The sequence below is a fragment of the Camelus ferus genome, chromosome 2 (assembly GCF_009834535.1).
Source record: "Camelus ferus isolate YT-003-E chromosome 2, BCGSAC_Cfer_1.0, whole genome shotgun sequence".
Lineage (NCBI taxonomy): Eukaryota > Metazoa > Chordata > Mammalia > Artiodactyla > Camelidae > Camelus > Camelus ferus.
In genome coordinates, this window is record NC_045697.1 from 9,819,621 (window position 1) to 9,840,100 (window position 20,480).

A 20,480-nucleotide genomic window follows, 5' to 3' on the forward strand; every position below is an offset into this window, starting at 1 on the left:
GGTGCTTGACTTAACAGTAACTTATTGACTTAGAGTAACTGCATGGCCCATACTTTGGCTAAATGTTAACACAAAATTATTAAATTATAAACTTACTGACAATATAATTACTAGCAGTTAACACAACCTATAGTTGTAGTTCCTTGGTGGATTTTTCATTCTTTGATGACTTAACTTTTCTTGCCATTGATTCTAGTTTGGAATATAATTTACTTTTGAAAATGAATGAAGTTAATGGAGACTTGTATTATTAAAATCTCTATTAGAATGATGAAAGCATCTGGCTCTTTACCTTTAATATATCTCAGTGTATTCACCTATGGGTAACGTCAAATTGCTTAACAGTTCATGGATAAGTAAGTGAAATAAAACCTAAAGAAAATTTAAAAGAAACTACATTAAAACTGGAATAAAGTATCTTGAAAGTTGAATAAACAGTGAAATAAAAGACATATTTCTTGTATTTTTCTTATCCCCAAAATCATTTTTAATCCATGTAATAGAATAACACCAAATGTTATCATTATCCATGTTTATTATAGTGGTACTACTTGTTTTGGAAACCTAGTCTAAATATTACACTCATACAATTGAGACATTTTAATTAATAAAGACCATATTTTTAGTTGTGTGCCTAGCAGAGTATGGTTGCTTTAAAATTATAGTGTAGTTTGTATCTTTAAGGATCTTCAAAGTTAATTTCAATTTAAAAGTATTTTTTCTTCATATTTGTAAGGTATATAGTTCTCTCTGAAGGAAAAAAAGTAACTGTACTTTCTATTTTAGTAATTGTCATGAAATATTTGCTTCATTCATTATATTTATAGTAAACAAGAGTCTATAAACTCACCTAGAATTAAATGAATATGTTTTCGTATAGCAAGATCTCAAGCCTATTACCTTTTATAAACTAGTTAAGATATATTCTGTTGCCTTTATATTTTTCATTTTTTTAAGATCATATATATTTTTAGCTCAGGCCTAAATTTGAATTTGAACTATAAGCTGGTTAAATGCCTATAATTTAAGTAGATGTATTTTCCCCAGCCTCTTCTGAAACAATCTCCCTGGAGCAACCATCAGAGCAGTGGCTGGGGCACTGGAAGTATGTCCTGGGGCGCAATGCATGGCAGAGATCATCGTAGAACTGGAAACATGGGAATTCCAGGAACTATGAATCAGATATCTCCATTGAAGAAACCGTTTTCTGGTAATGTCATAGCACCACCGAAATTTACTCGCTCTACTCCATCACTGACTCCAAAATCTTGGATTGAAGATAATGTGTTCAGAACAGACAACAATAGTAATACACTCTTACCCTTACAGGTAAGAATGGTATGTAAATGGCCTTATTTCTAATGTTAATCTTTCAAAGTAGGAAATTGGGTGGTGGTAGTAGTAGTAGTATAAAATTAGCAGATTAAAGGAGAGAAAGTTCTAATTTTTAAGCATATGATTTAATTATCAAAGGATAAAATACCTATATAGAGAAGACTGGGACTAAAAGAAAATCTCTAAACACATAATAGAAAATAAGCTTTATAAAATATAGAAAACCCTGCTGCATTGCTTAAATATATATTGAAGCTTTTAATTGGCAGCTCCATAAGAATGCCTCCATTCATTAATCTTTAATAGGTCACCAAAATGAGTTTCTCTTCCAATATAGCTAAACTAAAGTGTTCTGTAATTGCACATATATTTGACTATGATCAGCTGTATGTATATTCAGATAGTACAGCTGTGATTATGGCAAAATAATATTAGGGCTTTTCACATCAAATTAAAATTTGTCCACTAGTTCAGGGACTATTTTTTTCTGTATGTGGCCTAATAGTTGTGATGATTAGACTTTTTTCACGGCTTTTAATATTTTGTTGATATTAAAGTCCCCTTGTGATTATTTAAAATGAGACTTTTTCCCCTGAAACCATTAGAGGGTAGAACAAAGATATGCAATAGGGAAAACTTGGATTGGTTTTTTTCTTTTCATTCTCCCCCCCCTTTTTTTTTTGCGGGTGGGTACGGGTAAGAGAACTGCTTATTTCTGATGAAAACTTCTATGCTATTGAAGGTGAGATCTAGTTTGCAGTTGCCAGCTTGGGGCTCAGATTCACTCCAAGATAGTTGGTGCACTGCAGCCGGAACATCCAGAATAGACCAGGTAGGCTGCACAGTGTGTATTTCTCAGGATTTTGGCTAGGAGTTTAGTATTTGTATTATAAGTAGGATTTATTATTTACTTTCCAATTATAGCTATTTAAGCATATGTCAGAGAGTGTTAAAGCAATTTACTTTTAAAGGGTCACTTGACTTAACTATTTAATATAAGATGTTTTGTTTTTAAATTTAAAAGTAGTTCATAATCATTTTATATTTCCTAAACATAATAAATTTGTTTTTGGAAAAGAGAATCATATACCCAAGAGCACCTGACTTTAAACATCAGTCAAACTGAACATATTTTATCTCTTTTCAGAATCATTTGCAATTAGGTACAAAATCATATGTTTACTTAGCATTTAATTTTACATTTCATAAATGTCTTACAGAATTTTTAATAAACTTTTTTCATGATATCTGCTGTATTTGCCTTGAGTTTTCTAAACCCTGTTTAGTTTTTCACCTTTATAAAAAAACTTTACAGCATTTCTCTATTCTAAACTTTGATACTGCTATTATATACTGTCTTCTTCCAAATAATTAGCTTCCTATGGAAAAGCTCTGAGTCAAAAAGCTGAGAGTCAGTCTTAATCAAATTACCTTCAAGTCCTTTGTGGTTACAAAATGCTGTCTCTCTTCCTACAGATGAAATTTGAATGCATACTGGGTCCCAGGTGATGAGAATTATTACAGGACAAACAGAACACTCAGTCCTCACATATAAAGATCCTTTCCTACAGAGCCCGAGTTTGAATGAGCATAGACTTGACTTTGTGAGAGTCCACTGAATGGAGCTATGTTATCCTTAGTTACTTTATCAACTTGAGATGATTTTACAAGTAAGGACTGAATAAATAGATTAATATTACATTTGTAAATAGCATTCAAATATGGAGTGTTGGCAGTAACTTCAATAATCAACCATTAGCACTTGTTTTAAACAAGTACTACCTATTTGCCAGAATACTCCTGCCAGTATTTATCTCATGTAATTTGCAATTGATTGTCTTGTTAATGTTGTAATGTTATCCATCTATTTCTACTTTCTTCTCCACTCTGGCTCAGATAGGCTTTATTAGTGACATTTTTATGGTAGCATTTTTATGGTTTTCAAATTAAATACGTAAATGCCTAGGAGATGGTATGTTAGAAGAGGAAAATTATGGTAATTATTTTGAAGGTGGCAAGGGACATGTTTTAGATAGGAAAGGACATAATTATTTGAAGAGCTTGTGCAGGAAGAAGCAAGAGGATACATATATGAAAGGAATATGTATCTGTGGAGGAAAAAGAAGACAGATGAGCTGCTGTGAAGGATCCAGGGGGATGGGGAACAGATGTTGAGAAATTAGGTCATTAAGAAGGCTTCAGTCGATAGAATAATGCTTCAGAGTAGGTAGAGGTGATAATGAAGGGAAATTTTCAAACTGGGCTCTGCGGAGTGCCCCTGGGGCTGCCACAGGATGAGGGCCATCAGCCCTCCCACTTAGACGTCATTCAAAGCCTCTCTGCTCTCACCAATTTTATAACCTGGGATTTTAAGTAAATTCATTTTAGAAAAAAAGGATCTTAATGCTTAAGGATTTTTTTTTTTTTTTGTAAACTGCTAAGATAATTGGCATTCCTTGTGGACTCTGAGCCAGCAGTGTGATGTGATGAAGTTGAAGAGAATGGTGAAGAAAAAGATAGTGGAAAGTGAACTGAACTAGAAGCAAAGGAGGTCTGAAACCTGAATCTTCTTATTCTTCCTCTCACAATCTTTATAACATTGAATGACACAGTTTATGGGCTTTCATATCTTTGGGTCATGGTTTCCTTATTTATAAAAGTAGGACCTTGAACTAGATCATGTAAGGCCTTTTTGGTCAACTCTTATACTTTCTTTCATCTATTGTGGCCATTTCTTTTGCTCCCTGCTCCCCACTCCCCTCCCCCCATTCCTTTATTTTTAGAATACGAAGGTTTTGGTTTATTGAGGGGAAGAGGTGGGCATTGGTCCTAGGCAGTGGAGGTGTCCTGTATGACCTTCCATCCCACCTGGTCTTAAAAGCAATGTTGCTATCTCCTTTGAATACCCTAAGAGTATTTATCACACAAAATTTGTTCTGTTTCTATCTTTCCATAAAAGGTTGAGGTATTTGAAGTTGAGGTTCTTAGAAATACAGCAGCAGCTAGAAACTGCAATTGGTATCTTAAACAGCTGAGTAGTTCCTTAGTCTTTGGCAAAGTTAAAATTATAGAAAATACTTAAGAGACTTAAATATCTGGGGACATTATTTTCATTTCTGCTCTGTTTTCATCATATACAACATTTTAATACTAATATATTTTAGTTAACAAATACATTATTTAAAAACATTTAACTTTTTAATTCCTTTAGTCTCAAATTGACTTAGGCCTAAAATATACTAAATTCTAGAACTAATATCTTAATTCTAATACCTGGATACTTCAGGCCTTACCTACACTAAGAGCTGGACATGTAATTGAATTTAGTAAATGAGAAAGAAATAGTTTTATAGATTAGTTTTATTTCAGTTGTATGTAAAATTTTTCAGGTTGGCATTTCCTTATTTAAAATAGCATGTTTTTTATGGAATAGCTTCGAATTTAAAACTTTTAAAAAACAAATGTAAATTGTTATGCACATTTGTGACTTTAAAACAAATGTTACATATTTCTATTAATTTTTAAGGCTAATAATTACTTCTTTTAAAAAACTCAGATGGTTACTCATGCAAGAAGTGATACCCAACAGTATGAGTTCTAAGTTACCTTAAAATTGATTTTTCAAGTAGATATTAAGGCTACAGTATATTTATTCATTAATATTGAATGTTTTAATTCCAAGAGTAATATATCAGTAGCTGCGGTTATTACTTACAAATGTACATTTGGCATCTCAGATCTCTAAGTGAAGCAGTATCATGCCTTTAAAACTGATAGAGCCCGTGAGGCCTGTGGGTGTTGACCTGTTCTCCAGCTGGGGAATTACCTATGTGCTTGGCTGTGGACTTCTGTTCTTACAGAAGTTCTGCCTGCAGTTCCTTAGCACGTCGCATAAACCACCTTGAATTAATAGAAGATATTTTCTACTAATCTTTAACATCCAGGCTATTAGGATAAAATGATAAATGATAACATGAGGGTCTCAGAAAAATACATCATTTGGAGACTTTATTAACCTTACACAAAAAACAATATATAGTAACAGACCAATTTTTCATTTAATAAAGCACTCCTTAAATTGTGGTTCTTCAACTAAATGAGTTTTATGGACATTGGTAGTTATCAAACTGTCGCACCTGCTGAAAATGGGACAGAATGGGATCTCTTATATATATTTAAGTATTGGATGCTTTTTATATTTCCTATCCTGTGTTCAGTTCTTTAATGGTACTCAACCCATTCTTATACCAGACGTTTTCTACTTACCTTTCCGTTTTCCTTAACCATTGTGGCTTTGGCCATTTGGGGCCTTTAAACATATATATATATATACACATATATATATATATATGTATATATATATATACACACACATATATGTGTATATATATACACACAAACACATACACATAGCTTTTTTTTTTCTTTTCTACTTCGTGCAGATCACAATAATAAAGGAAGCTCAAGAAATGTATATTCATTATATATGTATGTGATGGTAGTGCTTTAATTGCCCTCAGGGATATATGGGAGGAAATACTGTTCTTTGCCTCTGAGAAGGTGAAAGTCCAGTTGGATGAATAAGGGATATCTGTGTGGAACAGCTAGAGAATGATGTGGGAGAGTATGAGACTGAGCCATGCTGTGCAGGGAGGCAAAGCAGCACATCGTCTGCTGCTGATTCACTATGGTTCAGTAGCAGACAGTATAATCAGCAATATGTGATCAGTAGTTACTTAAAATTGAGAACAATATTAATACAACTTTGCTTTTTTTTATTTTAAATCAAAAATTGGAGAACTAAACACAAAAATAAAACAAAAGCTGATTTTTCTACTTAGGCAGAAGAATATATAGGCTCAAGCATCTGGTATAACTTGAAATATGATGATACAGGCTTTTTCTGTAATCCATCTCCTTTTTCTTAGGGAAGCTATATCGTTGTCAAAGGAACAAATTTTACTTTACTGCTTTTTTAATAGAACACAGTTTTGAATATATCTAAGCAAAAATATAACCCATGAAAAGTTCCATTTTAATTAAGTTTAAGTTCCTTTGTTGTGTTTTACTATTGTTGTTGACCTCATTAGTTATTTTTCAGAGTTTATAATCTTTCTCAGCTCATCTTTTTTTAAAATTAGGATGACTTTGTTCTTCCTGTGTGTTTTGGTCTTTCTAGGACTTCATTGTTGTTTCCATAGTTTTTGTGGCATATGTCTGGGTTTAAGAAAACAATAAAATGCTAAAATAGAAGAGATTATAGTTTTTCCACCAATCTCTTCTAATTTTTGCCTGTTCATTGTTGTGGGATTCTGTAATCTCTGTTTCTGAAAGCCCGTTTAGTTGATTCTTTGCCTCACACCTTTCATATTTAAAATAGATTTAGGCACACAACATTGTAAACTGACTATGACTCAATAACTCAATAACCCAGTAACTCAGTAACTCAATAAATAACTCAATAACTCAATAAATGAATGAATGAATGAATGAATGCAGTTTTATTGGTAAAATAAAATAAAATAGATTTGGGTAAACTTTCCCTGTTAGAGATTCTTACTTTTGTGAAATATCTTGGCTATTTTCAAATAGCCATATGGTAATAAATGTAAGTTACATTGCTATGATTTTCCATCGTTATTTATGCTAATCAGCATCAGTGCATTTACAGTTACTTTAAAATGGTTTGAGGATTTCCATTTAGCTTTTAAACTAATGGCAGTTTGTTAGGCTTCCTTTATATCTGATCCTTGTCTCAGTTTATCACTTAACGGTTGAGTACCTATTCTGTGGAGCATTCTGAGAAGTCTTTGTAGTCCTTCATAATTACCAGTTAAAAGTATAGTCTTTGTCCTAACTGAGCTAAACTTAAACATTTTTGGAGAGTTTTTATGTTAGAGATAAAATACTGTTCACTGAACAAATATTTGAGAGAGAGTTTTTCCATAATTAGGAGGTCCTTACCCCAAATTAACTTTAAAGTTTAATGGGAGAGTCAGGAAAACCAAGTCAGTTATGAACCAAGTACAGTAGAAGCACAAAAAAATGGAAATATTTGGTTAGATTACTAAAATTGTATGTCATTTTTGTACGAGGGCCATGCTCTTCTCTAGTCCACTTTCATTTATTATGTACTACTTTGAGTCTTTTGCTTTTCTATTACTTCTGTTATTTTTAAAGTGGACTTTAGGCATCATTTAATTCGACATGATAATTTTATTTCCTAGAAGATGGAACAGAACCTAAGAAAGGTTTGGCTCAGTTCTTCTTAAAGTATGGTCTTTTGGACCAGCAGTGTCAGTATCACTTGGGAAATTATTTGAAATACGTATTCTCAGGAGCCACGCCAAACATACTGAATCAGTCTCTTGATGAGTCCCAGCAAGCTATGTGTGTTTAACAGGCCTTCCAGATGATTCTGAAGCATACTCAAGTTTGAGAACCACTGTTGCATACAGCTCAGTGATTCTCGGTGCCTCCCTCCCTAAGGTCATTGTTCTAGTGAACACCTATCACTGATGGGTGTGTTATACCTCAGGAGACTTTAAGTAAAAATAAGGAATACTAGTGTAGCTATTTATTGACAAAGCTCCAGTAAGAGCCTCCAGGTCTAGCATTCTTTCCATCATTGAGTGTTAAACTTTTCACACTTTCAAATTCCTTGACAGCGACTTGTTTAGTCTGCAGTAGTGTTTCTGGCCCCCTAGCTTTAAAAAAGCTGACAATACTCATGTAAACATCGAAGTAGAGTAGAAAAGTCAGCATAGTCTCAGGAAAATTTCTTGTTTTTCCCTCCGCTTCCTAAGAGACTGGCTCTGAATCTTCTCTGCATTGTGGGCTCCTTTGGAAACCTGATGAAAGCCCTAAACCTTTCAGAAAAAAAAAAAAATTACATGTATACGCACGTACAGGACATTATATATAATCTCACAGTTTCTTGGTCCTTCTTGAAGCTCAGGGACCCAGTTTGAGAAGTACCTCAGTCTGATTTCTGTGGAGAGTTTTTTTCCTACTTTTCTGATTCTTCTCTTTTTTATTTCTGTGTTAATCATTTTTTAAGTATCAAAAATGGTTTGCCCTGCCTCTCCCTCATTTACATACACTTGTGCAAGCACACATACACACACACCCCTAAATGGGTGGGAGTTGGCACTGACATATTTTGGGAGTAGACTACCTGTTTATCAGGGGGCACAGGTCAGGGCTCGCTGTGGTGGGTCCCTATATATATTTGTTCAAGTATACTGAGTGTATGTTGAGCAGAATACAGTATAAATTCATGAGCTTTAAAGAATCAAATTCCTTCTAGTAAGCAAGTTGAGGGATTTAGCATTTCAGCAAACAAAACTTACAGCTACACAAAAGACTTTGTTCTGAGACTTGATGATGTAGAAAATTTTCTCTGATGAGAATGCTTTCACCCTTTTCTCCCCCACCTTCCTTTTTTGCAGGGATGGGTGGAGGAGAGGGAAGGTTTAGAAATGTGGAGACCAAAATATGAGAATTTCAGAGAACAAGATTTAAATATAAGTATTCTAGATATTAGTTCTTGTTCTGATACTAGTATTTCATGCTTTTGATTTTTGCTGTTAAAGATGTTTATGCATTCATTATTGTGAAATTCTGACTATTAAGTTAAATAACATACAGTGTTTGATGGATGTTTAAAGTATGGTGCGCAATGGAGAATTAAGCCCTTTCCTCCCAAGTGTTTATTTTTCAAGTGTCACCAGTGTCTGTATTCCTAGACGTAGAAGAAAAGTTTAGAAGTTAAATAACAACTAAAAATGTTTTCTCTGTGTGTAATATTTTAGGATCTTTATAAATTGAGAATGATAATGATAGAAATTATTTTACTGTATTGCATTTCTACTGCCAGTGAAATAAGATTACTTTTGATATGTGATTTTGGAGATAAATGTATTACATGTGTTGTCCTCCAGTACAGGAGCTACTACAGCTCATGAGAGCCTCAGTTGTTGACATTGTCTTGGGATGCAAACTGACTGGTAGTATTGTATTAGTTAGGTGTCCTGTAAGAGTGTTTAGATAGTGTATTAATCATCGCTTTTTGAAAAAATTGCATAGGTTATATTCTTTTTTTTTCTTCTCTCCTAGGATCGAAGTAGAATGTATGACAGTTTGAACATGCACTCTCTGGAAAATTCTCTCATTGACATTATGAGAGCAGAGCATGATCCTCTTAAGGGTAGGTGACTTTTTTAAAAAAAGTTTTGTATCTACTGATTTGTCTGCTTATTTTACCACTTTTTACATGAAAATGAGCGCTAGGTAACACCTATCTCCTCTATAAAATTCTGTTACAAGTTTGTTAATCAGAACCTTTGTAGCCTATTCAGTTTTATGTTGATTTATACAAAGAGAAATGTAAACCTATGTGTCTTGACTTGTTATTTAAGGAAAAGCCACTGTTTAGAGATACTTGTTAGTTCACCAAAGGATGAAGATTGGATGTAAAGGCATTATAGTATAGTCACTATTATAGAATGCTGTCAAATACAGAAATATGAAAAAATAACTTTCTTGAAATATTTGCATTCACAGCTTGCAGTGGTTCCTGCCTATAATTGTCCTTTGATAACTTCTTTCTCAGTTTTCTTCTACTTGTCATATGGGGTTTTTAAAAGGTTTTGAGGCAGAGAAGCTATTCATAAAAATTGGAGCAAGTTAGGAAAAAGAATCAGCCCCACTGATCTTACACTATTGGTCTTATCACAGTTAGTAAACTGTATCTGAAGAAATTCTGTTAACACACTTGTTTTCATTTGTCTGCACATTACATGTTAGTAATTATTTTACATTTCTTTATACAGTATATCTCCTTGCCTTTTTATATTAATGGTGAATATCTGGCAAACTGTGTAAACTTGAGTGATGAGAGATAATAGTTGTCTGTTGCTGCATAACAAATAAGCCTGAAACGTAGCAGCTTAAAACAGCACTAGGCATTGATTACCTCACGCAGTTCCTGTGCATCAGGAATTCAGGAGCCGCTCAACTGGTTGGTTCTGGCTCAGGATCTCTCACTGAATCACAAGCCTGGGTTACTTTGTAATCTTTCTGTTTTTAATTTTGTAGAGCCAGGTAGGAGTTCCCTTCCAAGAGTTAGCCTACAAACTCTAGAACTTCAGAGTTGACAGCAAGGTGATAGCTCTGGCTGAGTTGGCAATACTGATCAGATAGCTAAACATTAGTTCTGACTCTAGATTTTGCTTGTAAAGGAGTTCCTTATCTTTTTAATTCCTTTTTTTAAGAAGTTTGAGAAGCTCAGGGGATCATTAGTGATTGTCAGCGATGTGTGGCAGTGGAATTCTCAAAAACTAATAAAGATAGCTATACTTTTTGTTTGTTTGTTTGTTTTTTGGGGAAGGAGAAGGTTGCTTCTAACCAAAATTCAGCCTAGTTTTTTGAGTATCTGAAGTTGAGGTCTTGTTTTTTTTTTTCTTCTTCCCCACCATTATCCTGACAGTTCCAGTGGCATTTGTCTTGGATCCACTGTTTAAGAATAGAAGCCGGCAAGCAGCCTGTGATTATGAAGAATTTCCCTCTGTTTATTTGATTGCCTTCTCTAGAAAGAAAACTCTTAGAAATTCTAATTCAAGATAAAGTTAGTATTAACTGTTACCAGTGGATAGTTAGAAGTTTTTCATTTGTTGTTTCTTCCAGTCTTCCTTGAAATAGCCCTTTGAACATGTTAAGAGAAAACATCAATTATCTCACTATTAATTATCTCAGTTTTTCTGTGTTATAATAAAAGTGGATGGAAACCTAGAAAGGAGACTTTGAAAAAGAAAATGGAAGCAGTGTAAGGCTAAGAGGAATTGAATAGTTAAAAAAAAAACTCAAGTGACTTCAAAATTCTTTTGTTAGAAAAACTATCTTTGGCTGTGGGAAGGGGAAAAACGTGCTCACTACCATCTTTAGGAATCATGATGACAAATCTGTGTTTCTAATTGGAGTATTTTATGTTCCACATTTATTATGGCAGGAAATAGAGAAAAAAACATTTGATAAAACTTCTCTACATAGAATAAAGAAATACGACTGGTACTTCTGCCAAATAGCTATCATAGACCTTTTTAAAATGATCTTGATATCCAAGTGCTGCCACTTAGTTTTCTTTCCTTTTATTACTAGTACAAATCTCCCTGCCTTCTGGGATTACACATTGTATATCTTCCTCCTGACACTCTAATCATTACGTGTTTTCTTTGCACTGGGCCAGTAAAATCTGCTAAAGCAAAGTTGTGACAAATGGAAGAAACCAATCCCTGAATGTGTTTCCCCTCCTTTCCTTTCCTGGTCTTTAGGGCATCACTTCAGCTTCTATCCCACCTCTCCTGTCTCATTTTTTCATCCCTCTATTCCATATAAGGAAATTCTTTTCTCTATTCTGAAAAATAGAATGAATCTAATCTTATTTTATCCTTTTAAAATGTTTTCAAAAAAAAAAACCACTTGCTTTTTCACTATGGGATCTAGTGAACAATAATAAAAATTTCTTGTTTCCCTTTGTATTAACGGTGAAAGTTTCTAGACAATTTTGTGCGAACTTGAGTGATGAAAGATTGTCTTAGTTACCTATTGCTACGTAACTAATTACCCCCAAATTTGGTAGTTTAAAGCAACAGTAAATATTTATTGTCAAGTCCAGTTTCGGTGGGTTAGAATTCAGAAGCACGTTAGCTGGTTGTGTCTGGTGAGGATCTCAGGAGGGAGCAGTCAGGGTATCAGCTGAGGCTGCAGTCATCTGAAGGCTTGACTAAGGGTGGAGGATCCTCTTCCTCATGTGGCTGGCAAGTTAGTGCAGGCTGTTGGCAGGAGAACTGATTGATCATGCGGACCTCTCCACAGGACTGCTGGAGTGTCCTCAGAGCATGGTGCTGCATCCCCCTAAAGCAAATGATAAAGCTCAAGAGAGATGTTCCAGTGTCTTCTATGATTTAGCTTCAGAAATCTCACACCATCCTACCATGACATCCTGCTAGCTACCTAGGTCCAGCCCTGCTCCACTGGGGAGGAGTCTGCTACTCAGGAGCTTTGAAAACTAGGAGGCAAGGATCAGTGGAGGCCATCATGGGGGCTGCCTTCCACAGAGATGAAAGGCAGAAACTAAATTTGCATTTGGTTCTACTTTTTTAACGGAAAAGACAAACTACTTAAGGTAAGAGTTAATGTCCGGTAGACAGAAAAGCAATCAAGCAGATCTCTGGAATCCAAAGAAAGTCTATGACAGGTTATTGGCATGACTGATAACTGACTGATTATACTAACAAAGGACCCTCCCACCCCCTCTTAAGCCCAAAATACAAGCCTGCTGGGTTTTACAGGTCAATAGGGAACCTCCGTTGTTTAATGCTAAGGTTTTTACGGTCTAGCATAGCAGGTGAAAGGGTCTGGTCTTGTCTTGTTGAGGCTTTATAGATGTGAAGTGTTGGCAACAAAAGATGAAAGTCTGACTGCATTTAATTCCACTAAGTGTGCTGCTTTTGTACCAGGCAGTGTCCAAGATCCTGGCTGTGCACTATTTGAGATAGACATGGTCTCTGTTCTTGTGAAATGCACAGCCTAAAGAGGAAAGAGAGACCTTGTGTAATATACAGAGATACATATAACATACTAAAATAATATATACATATAATACATACAGATTATATGTACATATAACCACAAGTGTTAGAAATACTATGTAGGAGACTATAAAGCGCATAGGGAGGTAATAAGTGGGGGTACCTTATGTACGTGTGGAGTAAAGAGAGCTGAGACCTGAAACCTGAGCAGCACAAAGATGGAAAAAATATTGGGGGAAGTGTCAGCTAGACAGAGGGACCAGGTTGTATTTAGGAGCTTGGCACAACTGAGGAACTGAAAGCAGGCTAGTCCTGGCATAGCTGCTTTGGGGCTGCCTGGTGCTGATTGGGTGTGACACGGCCCAGCCCCCTGTGCGGGCTGTGCTGTCTTATGCTCTGGATTGGGAACACTAACACACTGTCTTACGCTTTCCTTAGTACAAGTGGCACTGACCAGTCTGTTTTATTTATTCTGCAGTGGTTTCTCACCATTAATATCCCATTTTCTGATAACTGTCTTGGTTTCTGACAATTATTTTCCTTTTCAAAGGAAGGACAAATATGGTTTGTCTGTGACTTACTTTTAATGGTTAAAGTAAATCATGCTATGCCAAGGGCAGTTTTGTGATTTTGCAGATTTGTATTTACATACCTATATTAAATAATCTGTGATCGTTTTATGTATGTGTGGGTCAATTCATTCTCCTTTAAACAAAAGAACAAGACAGTTATTCTTGTTAAACTCCCTTCCCTCTGTGCCTTCAGCAGTTTACAAAAACGGTCTTACTGTGTAAGCATTTTTACCAAAAATTGCTTACCCCCCTCCCCCAAAGCATAAGGACAAACAAAAAAGTTTAATTTAAACTCATAAAAGATTTGAGAACAGTAGGAAGAAATGCAGTTTATATAACAGTTCTTGGGAGGATCTGTCTCAGCAAGTCACGATGTTTTTACCAATGTTCCCTAAACAATTAAGGGGAATTTAGAAAAAAGGATTTAGAGCATGATTTTGCAATACCAACATATTTTTAGAAGTGGATGCCTTTCAAATGTTTTATTTACTATGTGTTTTTGTATATCTAGCATCATTTTTATTACATGACTACTAAACTCCTGTTTCTAAGACTCCTGAACTAGAAATCTCTGCTTATTTTAAGGAAAATAATCCCTGAGAAAATAAGGAATGACTTCTGTAAGGTGTTACGTGGTCAAGTGGTCTTGGTAGTACCAAGTAAATTCTTGTCTCTTCTCTTCAAGACACTTTTCTTTTCCCTCTGACTCTCTTTACTTGCCTTACTATAAAATTAGAAGTACAAGAGTTAACAAAATAACTTGTATAAATTTCTAACAGTCTGATATGAGAACTTAGTTTGGAACTTAAGAACTCCTGAGCTGGACAGAGGTTCTCAAACTCCGAGAGCATGTTTAACATGCAGGTTTCAGGGCCCTACTTCTAGAGATTGTGCATTGCAGTTTATGTAAAAAACACACTTGGAGAAATTTTCATATAGGAGAACAAGATCAAAGAGATCTATAGGGAGTTGCAAAGAATTTAATGGCATTTATTAAAAAACAGCAAAGTGAAAATGAAACTGATATTGATAGTATCTGTGCCAAAGCAGGTGTATAGCCCTCTTACACTGCCCGAGCTGCTTCTCTGTGACAGAGAGGGGTGCATTTTTCAGAGCTAATTTTGCTTTTCTTCAGCCACTTGTGTTTCCTGGAGTCAAAATTTTCACAAGTGCCCAAAAAAGTATAGATGAAAATCATTTTATTAGAATATCTTCAAAAAAAAAAAAAAAAGGTAATTATGGATGGATTGCTGTGTATGCTTTCAGCTTCCTTTTATTTTAAAAAGGAGTTAGTAGAATTAGTAGAATTTACATATTCTTTCCCCTTCATTCAGTTTTTTTCTTTTTCCTGTAGATCACTGACCATTGACAAAGAGAAAAATCATTAACTTTGCAACAAATTATATTTATATAGAAGTCATATATATTTTATTAAAAGTATTCTGACTTTAAGAGAGATGATCACTATTGTGAAATACTTGATAACTTTTACCCCCCAAATACTCAGAATTCAGTTCATCTTCAGGAAAGTACAATTTATAAGAGTTTAACTTCTGTCATCAGTATTATCTGCAGATTGAAAAGGAAATTTTGAAAATGTGGTTGTAAAAGTGCTTGTTTTAGAAAATTTATTTGAAATATGGTATCATGGATAGAGATTTTAAAGTTTTATTTTCATTTCTTTTTAGGTATCTCTTAATTAGCAACAATATTATTAAATTTAGAACATAGTTGAGTTTATTTCTTCAGGTGTCTGAATATTCAACTAAACAATTTGAGTTACAACAGACTGCAGTTTTTTTTAAACTAAAACCCATCAACACAGAAATGACAATGAATTTTCTTAAAATCACTTTATTTATTCAGAACACGTGTTATTAGAAGCCGGTTTTTCACCACGAAGCATATTTCTTAGAACTTTAAATGTGGGCTTATGATTCTTATTTTTAAATTGAAAATAAAAAAAATGTATTTTTTGTATAGAACTTGCAGTGATAGAAGCAAGTACATGGGATAATTAGGCCTATGAATTTTAGCTGCTTATGGTATTTGAAGAGTATCCAAGAATCTCTAATGGAGGTTTTCCTCTGGAGTATACAACTTTATCCTTTTGAAATGTTTGTTTTCTTATTACATAAAGTATTATGTATTCATTAAAAGAAATTTGGAAAAACTAGGCAAAAAAAGTTTTTAAAATCATCAATAGTTCCATAAGGTAGAATAACCATATTTGATATTTTTGGTATATAATTTTTCTAATGTTTTCTTTTTAAATATATAAGTTTAAGATATTTGAAATATTCAAATATTTATCTTCCCTCCAACCTGGTGATCTTATAAAAAATTAGTTTAAAAAATATGTACGTAGGTTAAAAAGTGAAATAGTGCCATAAGGCTCATAGAGCAAAAAATAGAAGTCTTCTTCCTGGTTCTTCTCTGTCTACTTTTGATTCCTGTTCCTTAGATGTAGCTACTTTGAACTTTATTTAGCAATTCTTCCTGTAATGATGATTTGTAAATAATATTTACGCTTTATATCTCCTACATTTTAGGTATTTGTTGACTATCTACTTTGATTTACCCATACCTCCAACATTGTGCTCTGTCCTCTTAAAATTATTTTAGGGCCACTTTTGTTTAAGTTAGGGGGAATATTACTATGATAATGCAAATATTACTTGTAGATGAACCTCATATGTTTTGTATTACAACATTTTCTTTTTCATATAACTTTGCTTTTCCTGGAATTAATCATTGTTTCTTTTGGTTTGTTTGCTTAGTTTTCTAAGTACTTGTCACTGATTCATCCCAGAATATGTTTATAGAACTATGAAGTTTCTCTCAATTCACGTAAAAACATCAAATAATCTAGGTTTTTTTTTTTTCTTTTTGTCTATTGTTGTTGATATCCTTGTAGCCCACCATAACTGTCAATTTGGCACTTCCTTAATCCCTGGAATTCCTTTTTCCTTTGGAGTTCTTGTCCTGATTTCCATGTGCTTTCTTCATGGTGTGAACCTTTGTTTTATTGGACCTGTCTTACAGTACCTTCCTTCAGTTGGAATATAAATTTTGAGACCTGTATGTATGAAAATATGTTTATTCTACCTATATAAGGTGATAGGTTGGTGTAGAATTCTGTATTAGTAATTGAATGTTGAAAGCAAAGCTTCATTACTTCTAGGGTTACTGTATGTAATACCATTCTAAAACCTGTTCATTTGTATGGTTGATTGCCTTGTTTTGTGTTGTTTTTTTTTTAATTTTTTGCTTTTTTTTACTGGAAGCTTTTAGAATGTTTTTATGTCTGTGGTCCTGAAATTTCATGATAATGATATATGGGTCTCTCAGGGCATGGTGGTGGGGGACTTTACCTACCTGTCTTCTTCCCTCCTTCCCTTTCTTACTTCCTCCTTTCCCCTCCCCTCCCCTTCTCTCCCTTCCCCTTCCCTTATTTTAATATCCTGCACTGCACATTTATTGGGTCATTTTAATTCAGAGATTAATTTCTTTCAATTCTTAGAAATTTGGAATGTTTCTCTGATGATTTTTCCCCTTCTATTTTTTATGTTACCTCTTTCTGGAGTTCCTGTTCTTCAGATACGAAACCTTCTATACTCATCATCTGCTTTTCTAATTTCCATTGCTTTATCTTTTGTGGTTTCCTCATCTCTGAATTTAAAATTTAAAAAAATGATTTTATTATTTAAAAATTTTTCTCCTACAACTTTAAAGACCCTCTTTTAAAATGTCTCAGTACTTTCCTATTTTTCTTCTTTGATCTTATATTTCTGGAGTGTTTAACTTTAAACACCATGTTATAGTTTTTAAAGATTATTTTTCCAGTTCCTTGTATTGTCTCTGCTTCTTTTTAAGTTCCTCTTTTCTATTTGTTTAGTTTTGCTCTTATTTTTTTTTTCTCATGCTGGAGTTTTCATCAAATATCTTATGATCCTTTGCTGTCCATTTATTTTAAAGACAAGACAAAAACTCTGATGGTAACTCTGTGTATGTAGTTGGGGTTTATAATCTAGCAAGAGTTTCTGTAAGCCAACCAAGTTGAACTGTCACAATGTCTGTATTCAGGTTTTTTCTTTTGGTTTGGGAAATGGAGCTGGATGTATGTCCCTCCTTCTGCCTGGGAGCTGTAGGCCTGGCTTCTAGCCTTCTTAGAAGAGCCAAAGAAGGGGCTGCGTTTCTTTCTGATTGATGTAAAAACTAACAAGTGATTGTTAGCCTTCCTGTTTTTAATTCTACCCCATATCTACTCTCATTGATAACCAGAGCTTATTTCTGAACCCTCCCAGGCTTCTGCTACGGTAAATGGCTTGTTTCTTGATCGTCTTCCCCATACACACACCGGTTCTGGTCTCAGTGCTGTCAGTGGTATTTGGTCTCCAAAGTCAGTTACCACTTAGCCAGTTATGTTCACAGCTTCCAAAAATGTCAATTTGATCCTTCTGTGATCATGTCCCATTTTCTTTGTCCTAGTGTGGGTTATGCCTCTTTAAAACTTCTGTGCTGTCATTTTAGGGATTTCAGGAAGCAGCAGGGATGAGCACATCAGTTGGAAGTCTCTGTAACCCCTAGTCTGCTTACCTCCTTAGTGAGGCCCCACAACACTCCCAGTCCGTAGATTACTGTGGTAAAGGTTGTTAAGGAATCATACTCGTTTTTAATCTGGACACTTTTCTCATTTATTTTTGATTCAGTCAGTTTTTTTTTTTTTAAGTATATGTATCTTTTCTCATGATAGTGTGTCACGGGAGCAACTGACCACTTCTGTTTTTGCATTATCTTGAATCAGCATCTGTTTTAATGCCAAGCAAATAGAAGGGGCTCAATAAATTATTGGTTGAATGATTAAACATTTTTCCACAATAATTCATTCTTTATCAATATTTATTTAGAACATTAAAAATTACTTACATGAATGTAAATCAGTGTATAACCATTCCCCTACAGTTGTACAGTTAGGTATTTTTTAGTTTTTACAAAAAAATCGGTGAACTTTTTCTGAGTTTATTTCCATTGAGTAGACTTAATACATTTGTATTTGAGGTTTTGAATATATATTGCCAACTTGTTTTTAAGTTTTATGCCAGTTTATACTGCCACTGGTAATGTTTGATTACCCATCTGTTATCTTAATATTATTTTCATTAATAAAACACTTTTACAATTTAGTTTGTGACCATTAGTGCAACTTGATTTTAATATTAATTGCTTATATCAATTCGTATCAGTTTTATTGCAGTAATTTTATGATAATACATTATCTTACCAGATGATTGGTGACTTAATTTAAGTTTTGCCTTTTGTTGTTTTTGTCTTTCTTTGTGATTATACCTTACTTGGAACAAACTTTTTGATATTCTATATTCCTTGGTATTTCTTAATATATTTCCTAAAATTGATTGGATAAAAGTTTTTAAAGTTTTAAATAATTGCTTAGGTGAAAAATTATGATGGGATCCTGATTTAAGAGTGAGTCAACTAGATTAATTTTCCTGGAAACTAAAGGAGATTGGTGGCTTTTAATAAATGTAGGTAAGGAATGATTCTCTTGCTTTCTTGGGATCTGGATCTAAGGGTCTTTTCTACGTTTGTATGATCTTATTCTTAGGCTTTTATGAGGCATGCATTGAGATTTGGGAGTGAGGTCAGGAATGACTGTCCTGCCCATTGGATCTGAGCAGAGATTGGAGTTATTCAAGGTTGGTAATGACCACATTCTGAGTGGATTTTACCAGGCTTCCTATAAACCATTTTTTTTTTACTAATTGGATTTCAAAATAAAAGTGAAATGTATATATAATGAAAAAAACGTGAGACGAGTCTACCAAACCAGTGGGAGCAATGCTTTATTTAAAACATAAGAAGAAAGTATTAGATTTAAGGGTGTATGTGTGTATAATATTATATATATATATTAAACACACACACACAATGTGTAACATGCATATTGTTTACTGAGCACCTGATGTATGCTAAGCACTGTTCTGAGGACTCTACATGTATATATTAATTTATTTAATGCTCACAACTAAGGGTAGATATTTACCCTTATTTTGCAGTTGGATGACTGTGGTGGCTTACTAATAATAGTTATCCAAGTTTCAGTGCTGGGAAGTAGTGGAACTTAATAGCTAGTTCTTGAGTTTGTGCTTTTAACCACTGCACCATACTGCCTCTCTTATTAATTGGTTTAATATTCTAACTCAAACTGTTTATGATCTAGTATGTAATTTAAAATTTTTCCATTTAAAGGAGTTGGCAGAATGTGTAGCATTGTTCTATAGCAATTTTCTCATCACTAATGAAGAGTAGGTTGGCATCATTAACGGTGAATATTAGGGTTTCGGAAATCATTTTTTGGATGTATTCATTAAAAAAAAGAAAACAGTTGTGCAGAAGGGAAAAATTTATCTTGACAAAGAACAAAAAACAGGACTTGTCTTCTTCCCTCCCCTCCCCATATTTAAGGGGTTTCCAAATGAACTAATAAAAGTTTGTTCTGTGATTTTTCCATTCACTGAGAGGATGTCCTTTCCATTCCCCACATGCAAACACATATTTAGATATTGTGCTTTAGATTAAGTTCATGGTCCATGTAATAGAATGAGATACTTAATTCATCCATTTCATAAATATCTGGGGCCTGTTATGTACTAAGATTTGTTTTAGATGCTACAGATACAGTAGAGAATAAAAAAGACAAAGTCCTGCCCTCATGAGACTGTTTTAATGAAGGATAGGGGTAACAGGAATCAGTGCTAACAAGGAAAACACACAGTGTCATGGGTGCAGAGAAAGAAAGAAGCTGCTGTTTTAGATAGGATGGTCTGTGATGGCAGCTCTTAAAGACCTAAGTGAAGTGAGAGGTGCAAGCTTTGGTCATATGTAGGCAAATGCATTTCAGACAGAAAGAAGAGGAAATCTACAGATCCTGAAATGGGACCACTCCTGGCATATTTGAGTA

General features: G+C 34.1%; 1 protein-coding gene across 11 annotated transcripts in view; it reads left to right on the forward strand.

Moving 5' to 3' along the window:
* CPEB2 (cytoplasmic polyadenylation element binding protein 2) overlaps positions 1-20,480 on the forward strand; it is a 67,655-nt gene that overhangs the window by 3,848 nt on the left and 43,327 nt on the right. For 3 of the 11 annotated variants that reach the window (XM_032494208.1, XM_032494223.1, XM_032494217.1), the window contains exons 2-4: positions 1,048-1,329; positions 2,078-2,167; positions 9,454-9,544. In XM_032494208.1, the coding sequence (XP_032350099.1) occupies positions 1,048-1,329; positions 2,078-2,167; positions 9,454-9,544 (463 nt within the window). Of the gene's footprint in view, positions 1-1,047; positions 1,339-2,077; positions 2,168-3,868; positions 3,887-9,453; positions 9,545-19,193; positions 19,216-20,480 lie in introns of those variants that run through there. The other 8 variants (XM_032494232.1, XM_032494241.1, XM_032494254.1 and 5 more) reach the window with 4 other exon arrangements.